Source organism: Rhipicephalus microplus, chromosome 5 (genome assembly GCF_043290135.1).
Source record: "Rhipicephalus microplus isolate Deutch F79 chromosome 5, USDA_Rmic, whole genome shotgun sequence".
Taxonomy (NCBI): Eukaryota; Metazoa; Arthropoda; class Arachnida; order Ixodida; family Ixodidae; genus Rhipicephalus; species Rhipicephalus microplus.
In genome coordinates, this window is record NC_134704.1 from 119,406,488 (window position 1) to 119,416,247 (window position 9,760).

Here is a 9,760-nt window from a genome sequence, read left to right on the forward strand (position 1 = left end):
GGTCCCGTTGGAGGTTCACTGAAGCTGCCACTTCCAGCGCTGTGGAAGCAACGCTGTGCTCACCGGCGACTGCGCAGGCCACGCAGCACCAGAATATGGGCGGACCCTTCCAGCCGTGTGAACTCGCGGTCTCCCGTGCGATTACCTCCCTCCCCTATGCCTACTCGACGCAGGTTTGCTGCACGGGTACTGGTGCGCAGCCCTGCTATGCGTTGCGCGGCCCGTACTCGGGCCGTGGAGGTGGTCTCATCTTGCCGGGAACGCCAACGTCATTTCAGGAGCCCGAAACCAGCAGCTCAAACCAACCACCCCGTTGCGGGCGTGCTGTTGACCGGTCCGTTTTCTTTACATCATACTGTATATATTATCACCTGGAGTGCGGTTTCGACGCATTTCCTGCTTTCCTGACCTTGAAATCGAACATGGAAAAATTTGTGGGGAGAAGCAAAGGAGCTTGAGAAGATAAAGCTGGATATCGTATGCAGAATGAAGCTGAAAAAAATGGGGTACCTGCAAGTGTGGCGGATGATTAGGCGGTGTCATAAAATTTAGAACACTGAAGGCATGCCCCAGAATTCACTGGCACAAGACAGGGTAAATTAATTTACATATGATGATGATGCATTCAAATTGCTAGTCCCCTCTCGTGCTTTTCATTGCCTCCACTTGTTAGAAGAAAAAAGAAGAAAATTTCGCTTCTTTTATCGTCTCGTCAGACAGCTGCTCAGAAAGTCATAAAAACTAGCTACAGAAATGTGGTATTATTAGCAATCAACCACGCAATTTGGGTGGTGGACGACCCTTGATTGTACCGATTTAGGTAAGATAAAAATATGTTGATGCTAGGGGTGTTATAAAGCTGCTTCTAAGTAGCTGGGAACAATTCACCTAATAAAATTGGAACATTCGTTCACTTTATACAAAAAAAGAAGATTCAACCATTAGCAGCATATGTATAAAGAACACCAGTGGTAATATCGTCGCTTACGCATATAGTGTGCCTGTTATGCGCTAAATCAATCATCCCAACGTGATACGACGTTTAACTTTGACCTTCATACTTCCCAAAGATGTGCACAGACACACCTCAACATGCAATGATTGTAAAAAAAACACACAGGAGAGTTGACCTCCACCTTGAAAAGTAGGCGTGATAGGTTAACAGGCCACGTGTACATTGCTTTCTTAACTGCCAGCCTTCTTCGGTTCTCGGTGCAAGCCTTAAACATGCCATAAAAAAAACGAATGACTGTGAGCGGAAAAATCGGCCGTTTAAAAGTATCGTTGAATGCCTACGCGTCCGTAGTATAGAGGCTAGAAAAGTTTGCCTAGTGTCGGGAAGGGGCGCGCCGAAGCGAAGTAGTCTGCAATGATCCACAGTAGATGGCGCCACAGCTCGCTGGCGCGCGGCTCTCGTGGGCGTCTGCGCGCTTTTGTGCGGCTGTTCGCAAGCGAGCATATTTTTTTGGCCGCTCACTACAAGTCCTCCACAGACACACGAAAAAAAATGCGATTACATACGATTAAACATACGATTACATACGATCAAACATGCGATTACATACGCCCACGATGGCGATCTTGTGAGCTTGACAAGCGCACATTACGCGACCACGGCTTGGGTGCGCAAACCTCATCGGAAGGGGTGGTTTGATTGCGGGGATTAACGTGCCGAAACTGCGCCTTCGTGGAGCGTTCCCGATTAATTTCGACCACCTGAGGATCTGTAACGTGCGCCGAAATCTCGAACACACGGGGGTTCTTCCTTTTCAACTCCCTCAGAAAAGCGGCCGCCACGGCCAGAAATTAAACCCGCGTCCTTGTGCTCAGCAGCACAACGCTTTAGCCATGCACTAAGCCACTGCGGCAAGTGGAAGGGGCAGTTTTTCCTTTATCGGCCCTGTACGCGTGGTTCCAGCCACCCTGAGTAGTAATTAAAATATTACTACTATTAGGAACTTAGCGGAAGCAACGAGTTATGAAATACAGCTGAAGTTTCCAATACAAAAACTACCACAAAACAACCCCAAACATAACAGAATTCAAGATTGTCTATGAGCATTTATTGCAGCGTTACAAAATGAAACTTCAAAAATCACACATTTTGAAAATTAACACAGATTCCCATCTTTGGGAACAAAGCAAGAAATAGATACAGGATTTAGCAAACAGTCACATTTTCGTGCGAAAAACAAAAAATACACACAAGCACAGAACATTTTACACTCAAAAAAAGTATGCACGACAATGCGTGTACAAGGCTAGGTCACTTTGCTGAACTGCAGACGTTTTTATTGACATCGCCTCATTTTCAGAAGTTTTTGTTTTTGCCTCTGAGTGCTCCTCTCCAGGTTCTTTGCTTTTGCAAAAAAGTGTAATCGGGTCAGGGTATAGAACTTAATTATGTTCCTCGTAACATCCCTTCCGTGTTCGCTGCATCCAACTTCTTTCAGCTGAGCTCCATGCGAAAACTGCAAAAAGTGCATCATGCTTCCAGCATGAAGCTCATTTCTGCTGAAGAACACAGTAAAGGTGTTTTCAAGATTCCCAACAAGCTCCTCGACCGGCTTGGAAGGGTAAATTATAAATTAACCCAGCATGATCAAATTCTCGCGTAAAAGAAGCATTATCATTGCACTCTGCTTGCACAGGCAAAATACAAAGAGAAGAAGCGCATTCAAGGCATGAAGACCTTTTGAGGGATTTTCTCACAACATAGCCTGCTATGTAAAATACAAGGCGGCTATCACTGTGCTTTTCAATGCAGCTTTTGTGATCAAGCAGCCCTTATGTTCGCAACACATATTCTGCACGCTCCAAGTTGCCATCATCCAAAATCTCGTCAATTACTGCTGATATGTGGGCTGGCTTTTCCCTACCAAGGTCAGATTGCCCCAAAAGTGCTCTGACAACTTCTTCGGGAGAGTTCCCATTCTTAGGGGACCGTGCTGGGCTGTAGAGTGACAGACTGTTGATTATTATCAAGAACGTCTCTGGTGATGGGTGGTCATTGGATCCGAAAAACTGCCTTACAATGCCGAACACATTTTCCATTTTGTCTTGGCTTAAATTTGCCGTTAAGAGATATTTAAAACCAAGGGAGCTACTCAAGTAGCAAAGAAGTGACAGCGTGCTTTTCAAAGTCACACGCAGCCCACAGGCAGTTCCTGGACTCAAAAACCCGCCACCATGCTCAGCAGCGTGCTGTTCCCACTCAGCCAGGAATTCAATGAAATTGTCGAGAAACTGCGCACTCGGTGAGTTTGGTCGGAGGCCTTTCAATGGTGTTCTAGATGTCATGACAAAAATCAGCTTCTCCGTGAGCTTTACAAGCTCTTCTCTAGGTTGGACTGCTCGGAATGTTTTGTTCAAGTGTTTTTTGTAGAAAGAAAGCCCCTTAAGGACTTCTTCACTGAACAACTGAAAAGCTAAGTTCACCCGCATTTTCTCAAAAGAATTTGGATGAACGTGAGACTTGGTAATGCGTGGCATAACTTTCAGTGTTAGAGAATTCTGGTCCTCTTTCTAGGCTTCCTTAATTACATTGGCATGGGCATGACCAGTTGGAATTTAAAGACCTTTTGACACGAAAGCATTTCGCACATATTTGACCAAATGAGGAAAGTTGGAGATAAAATGCAGGCTTCTTGCTGCGTCCACTGGATGGGGAGCTTGGCACTTTATTTCTTTGATGGATGCTGCAGAGGTAAGAAAATTTTGTTACTTAGGGCAACTGAGCAGGCTCAACGGGATTAAATACAAGTGTCGTGATAAAAATTGGCCTACCTTTGATCCCAAACAGTTTCCATAAACTGCGATTCCAAGGAGCCCCATCACTGGTCCAGTAGTCGACGAAACGTCCAGACTTCTCAGCCAGAATTGTGGCCTCCAGAAGAATTTTCGAAAGAATGTTCGCCTTCATGTTTCCCTTGGAAGAGAAAACTCCTAGGATCTGGGTCCAGTTTTCTGGAAAAGGAAATAAAAGGGCTTTGTTAAGTGCAACAACTTTTCAAAGAGAAATGCTTGTGCAGCACAATTTAGTTCCAAAGTATAAAGTATTGAAACGTGAAAAAGATTTTACTATTATCACGTGCTCTACAGAGAACTCACCCTGGAAAGGCTGAAACATGATGGTCACTCACTGTAGTCTCATTGCTTTCAGTAAATGGGCCGAGGTCCACAAAGCCGCTCAGTTCTCCAGAGGTCTTCACACTGATGTTCTCTGAAAGTTTTATTTCGTCGAACACAAGACCACCATGGCAGTTGTGTACACCCATGCCCTTAGTCTTGTTCTTCAGTGCCTCGAAAACGCTGGCGTTAACCCATAAATGCCCAAACTTGATAAAATTAACAAAACTAATTCATTTCTCTGAAATGATTGCTTCTAAGACCTCAAAAAACAAGGCTTTCAATGAAAAAAAGTTCTTTCGAAAAATAAAAAAATGGTTTTCGAGCAATCCTCTATGTAGGACACCAATGTTTGACACACTGCGAACAAGAAACACTGGGGCCTATCTCGGTCATACTAAAGCTACCGCACACTCAATAACTGACGAACAACGGACAAAAATATCAGCAGCATCAAGAACAATTTGACTCAATATCACTTATGTTGTTTTTTTTTGGTATGGCGCTCAGCTACAAGCACGCGATATAGCCATTTTGTGAATGCAAGCACGTAGCTATTTGTACACCAGTGATCACCTAGACTTGCATGTGACGAGGACCGGGAATCATAAACACATCTCAGGTGTTGCTACCGTTTTTTTACAGAAAAAAACATTCGAGTCACACTGAAAAGTCTCAGCGTCTTACATGTAGGACACTAGGCTTATATGGGTTAAAGCCAAACGAACTCTTAAAACCGGCCATGTGTCGGTCTAAACAGGACTTGCTGGGCAGAGCCAGTATCTCATGCCTCCGCACGTGCTCATAAAGCTTGGGGTTCTTTGCGCGCATGAGTATACACTCCAAAACCCAGAGTTGGTCGTACACCATGCCCCTGGTCGACTTTCTGGAGGCAGCATCAAAGCATGTTTTCACAGCAAGGCGTTGTTTGGGAGGCAGACCTTCGATCCTTTCATCCAAGGTTGAACTAGCGATATTCTGGTTCATTATCCTAAGATCTTCCAGGCTTCTGCGTGCCTTTGTCAGCTTTCTTTTCGTTCGGAACAACTCGAGCGACTTTCTGGCCAACCGCTGTTTGAAGCTTGTGCTGCGTTTCTTCTTCAACCTGTACATGTGATTCTGCACCAGCTTCCGAGTGGATTTACAGCGCAAACAGGGTTTCCCGTCGGGGCTGGTCACCAGGCAGTTCTTTGCGAAGTGGGCTGCACCAAACTTCACGCACTGTCCACTTGCTACTGGTTCAATGCCACATCCTGGGCAAAGTTTCAGTTCATCGGCCTTCTTCAGCGCCTCCGCAGCGTCACACTCATTATTTACGGGCAGTTCATCTGTCTTAATGCCGCGGCAGAACACGGTGCAAAGAAATGAGTTTTCCTGCGCCGCAGTGGCTTCTGTGCACGCTCAAATCGTAACGCGTTTCATAACACGCAAGTCGCCGGGTTCTGAGCCTGTGTGCCAGGCGAAACAGCGGGCTGAAGGCTCACTTGGAAAGACAACCTTGCTGCACAATGGGGACGGCAAAATGATGTCCCCAAGCAGCTTGGGTGGCTGCGGCGTTTCCTCCGGGCAGACATTCATCTCAACGACTACATCAACGTCGGTGTTGGAAGCACTTCGTTTCGCCGGTGCGGCTTCGGTGTTACCGAAGTCTCTAGCTTTCCTTTTCTTCGGCACCTGCTTCGTGAACTACGAAGCAGCATGAGGAATTATAGTAGAAATGGCGTCCTCTGTAAGCACTGGACGTTCACGGTCAAGTTGCACAGTTTCTCTATTGATTACGTGCGTAAACTTTTTCCGGATAAATCGTTCATCGAAGTGGCGCGAACAGACAACACAGGTGTTATCCAAAACTTTGTCCTCCGGCTTGATATTTCTTGCCTATTCCTTCAAGCGAGCAGGGTTGGTTGGAGCACGGAACAACGATACCTTTTGTGTTGACGACTTGTATCCACAATTACAAAGCGGCACGAAACACATTCTTGCCTTTTTAGATGGCATTGTGGCGCACACAACGGTTCAAAACGCTGCCTCACATCGTGTCTTGAGCACACAGGGAAGAAGCAAGGAGCCCGCCAACAACGCACGTGCTAACCACGCCGAAGAAAGGTATACGTTTACGCGCCCTCGACTGCTGCGCGAGCCGCTGCTGACAGCGCGCCACCGACACCCAGCGCCACCACCCGGCCACCGTTCCACTCATCCAAACTGCTTTCAGCGGCGTCGGGGTAAGAGACGCCCGCTCCGGACACTAGGAAAACCTTCTAGCCTCTATATTCATAGGGCAACACGTGAACCCTTCGCCGCTGTTCACTTTGTTTATGGTTCTGCTGTTGACCTCCGCTTTGAGAGTAAGTCGCGAAGGGTTAATAGGGCCTCCTTTACATCGCCTTCTTAACTGCCAACCTTCTTCGGTCTCAGTGCAAGCCTTGGCCGTGCGGTAAGAAAACTAATGACTGTGCGCAGAAAATTAGCCATTTAAAAGTATCGTTGAATGTCTATGGGTCCGTAAGGCAACACGTGAACCCTTCACTTTGTTTATTGTTCTGCTGTTGATCATTAACTGTGTCTAAGCGCTTTGTAATGTGCTGGCTTTTAAAACACCCACTATTTGCACAATCCACAACTTTTGATGGCTGGCGCGATCTTACGCTTCTTCCACGAAATATATATGATGCGTCAACTCCTTTCATCTGCACGAAATTCATGTTGATTTTTAAACTGTTTCAACATATATCGTGGCTTCATGGTAGCTAGGGTTCGATCTACATGTTCCTCAGACTCGGAATGTTTAAATTATTCTATTTTATTTGCATTTTTTTAATTTTTCAGTCGCGCACAAGATAATTTTTCACTCACCACCATTGACGCCGACGACAACATATCTGCGAAACGAGCTCTCTGATGTTGTCGAGGTAAAAAAAAACAGACCTAGAATAACTGCCCACCTACATGACAACTCGCAGGCACCACCCTCGACTCATGGTGCGGCAGCAGCAACAGCAACCCGTACAGCGACAGCAGCACACAGTTGGACAGCATCAGCAGCCATCGTGGGGAGGGTCCTCAGGTTCGCAAATCGGTCTTGCCCTGGATATGATTCACCAATCTACAGCTCAACTGCAGCAGCCGCACTCATCTATGACAACAATTTCGGCCGCTCCTGAAGGCACGCAGCAGTTTTGACGTGCATTGTAGCCGCATGATATGCAGATGCACAAAAATAAAAATACCGCCTTGCATCCAGGCATCTATGGCACAGATGCGGAAGTTTTCAGCGATGTGTTTTAGTGTGGGTGATCCCAGTTACAACTCTTTGTTTACGGCTCCATCTGCCGGATGTTCATGCGTGCAGTGAAGTGCTGAAAATAAAGCCGAGAGAAGACCCATGGTTCCTGCAGCACGGCCTTCAAATTTCCTCTAGAAAAACATGATTCGTAGTCGCCAAACAAGGTTTGTTGCTAGAGCCCGCGTTTAGACAACACGTTTTTGTCAGCACAACAATCGTTTTCCTTACTTATTTATGAGCGTCTATCTCTCAACATTTCTGCTAAAAATAAAGATTTGCTGCCTATAATAAAGACTGTTTGGGTCAAGCTGTGACTGCAGCACCATTTCTTGCCCGACGACTCTTCAGGCCTTCATATCCGCTGGAACTTGTTTTCCCTCGTTTTTATTTAGGGGTGGTAAACAGTGGCATTGTTACGGGGTGGCACACCAGGCCGGCGCGTGCCCCCCCTCCTTCTCCTTTACCCCAAAAACATTTGTATTTTCGCCCCCTCAGTGATAAACGATGGTCTTGAGTGTGTGCTCAGGGTTTGGGACAGGCTGACCCTTACATTGACATAAGATCTTGTCCTATACACGGTAATTTACCCCTGCAGGTGCCACTACACGCGATGGAGGCAGATCCGCGGTGTGTATTGCCATAGAGTTTCCCAAAATTAACTAGGGGGGACTCTGGCGCTGCGATCGTTCAGTGACCATGAGAATGATGGGTAGTACACACAATTGCCTAGTCTTCGTACTTGCGGGCGGCGACTCATACTTGCGGCTTCGTTTATTGCTGTGTTTCAGTTTTGTTTTGAAAGAAAGATTCACCCCTTTTGAACTTCGTGACCGGATTCGGAAAGGTAAGTCTAAAACAATAAGGTGGTTAAGTGCCAGCGCTGAACATTTGCTCATTTTTGTTTCGTAAGAAAACAGCTTCAAGGCACACGAACACACACGGAGCCAAAAGCAGTCCCGAAGTACGAAGATTAGACAAATGTGTGTACTACCCATCGTTCCCATGCTCGCTGAGGTGCCTTGCGTTGCAGCTCCAATAGACACTAGCGCCAGAGTTTCTTCTAGTGTATGTTAGGAAACTCTATGCGTGTTGCAGGCATGATTATGCTCGCAACTGGAATGCACTCGTATGCTGGAGTAAGCCTACACCAGACATATGATCACTTCACGCAAACAGTGGGTGGCGCCAGGATTGAAAAATAGCAATATATGTGGATGACATCAACCTTTGGGCCGGAAGGGGTTCCCCATCAGAAATACAACACACGCTGCAGTCGGCTATTGACACGACTTCTCGATACCTTGAAGAAAAAGGGCTCACTCTTTCCAGTGCCAAATCTGAGTTTATCGTCGTAACAAACGGGTAGCTTCCAAACGCTCAGGAAGACCGGCAACTCGTTAACTCTCCATACAAAGTGACCCTATTCCCAGGAAGCCCTGCATCAAAGTGCTAGGCTTCTGGTTGCAAGATTACGGCAAGTCAAAGGAGTGGCTCCGACATACAATACAGCAGTTACAGCAAGTACACCGTCTTTTGAAACGCACAGCGCGAAAGTTGAGAGGCATCAAAGAACACCAACCCAGGCACATGACACCAGCTTTAGCCATTCCCCGTCTCACGTATCAATATCCATATAGTGACATCACCAAGACCCGAAAATCGAAGCTCGAGACCCTGCTTCGTCAGATTTCTTGCGCGATACTGGGTACCCCTCATTATGCTAAGTCTGATAGGGTTCAAGGAACCGCGATCCTACCAAAACTCGATGAGTTGGCCCAAATTCAACGTGAAGCACAATTCACGCGTCTCAAACATTCCGCACAAGGATACGCCCTGCTTCGTGAATTAGGCTTCGACATATCTGCACCTGTCACATTTGAAGCAACCCGGCCCCCTTGGGCGACACTCGACCAGATCACCGTCGAACCAGTTCCGCGGCACATGGTTCGAGATAACCAAACAGGACGACGTAAATCACGAGTGCAACATCTCCAAGAAACCACAAGAGAGTGGATCGTGTACACGGATGCATCTCCGTCTCATACCGGCGAGGGTTTTCGAACGTGAATAGCTTCCGATGGACTACCACTGTCATGGGGCTTCCATTACAACATTAGTACGTAATCCATTGCAGAAATCACGGCCATAGTGGAAGCAGTTACCATGCCCCATCCAAATGCGCGTAATTTACTGATACGCACAGATACCCAAACTGCCTGTCGAGCCCTCGCGACAGGTGACATTCCAGACGCGCATCACAACAAACTTATGAAGCACTTAGCTGACCACCCTTCGTTACGTGTTTGTATACTGTGGATACCTGGTCACTCGGGGATCCGAGGGAAT

General features: G+C 46.8%; 1 protein-coding gene across 1 annotated transcript; it reads left to right on the forward strand.

Annotated features, from left to right (window-relative positions):
• Window positions 1-7,689, forward strand: LOC142817357 (uncharacterized). Its single transcript, XM_075894386.1, has 2 exons — window positions 1-334; window positions 7,092-7,689. Exons 1-2 carry the CDS (start codon window positions 96-98, stop codon window positions 7,309-7,311), a joined length of 459 nt encoding a protein of 152 aa, XP_075750501.1. The 5' UTR covers window positions 1-95; the 3' UTR covers window positions 7,312-7,689.
• The last annotated feature ends 2,071 nt before the right edge of the window (window positions 7,690-9,760 follow it).

What these genes read in the sequence shown, in the direction of transcription:
- LOC142817357 (XM_075894386.1), top strand. Translation starts at nt 96, where the DNA reads ATGGGCGGACCCTTCCAGCCGTGTGAACTCGCGGTCTCCCGTGCGATT. An exon ending in TGCGGGCGTGCTGTTGACCG is followed by an intron (nt 335 to 7,091) that starts GTCCGTTTTCTT and finishes GACAACTCGCAG; the next exon opens with GCACCACCCTCGACTCATGG.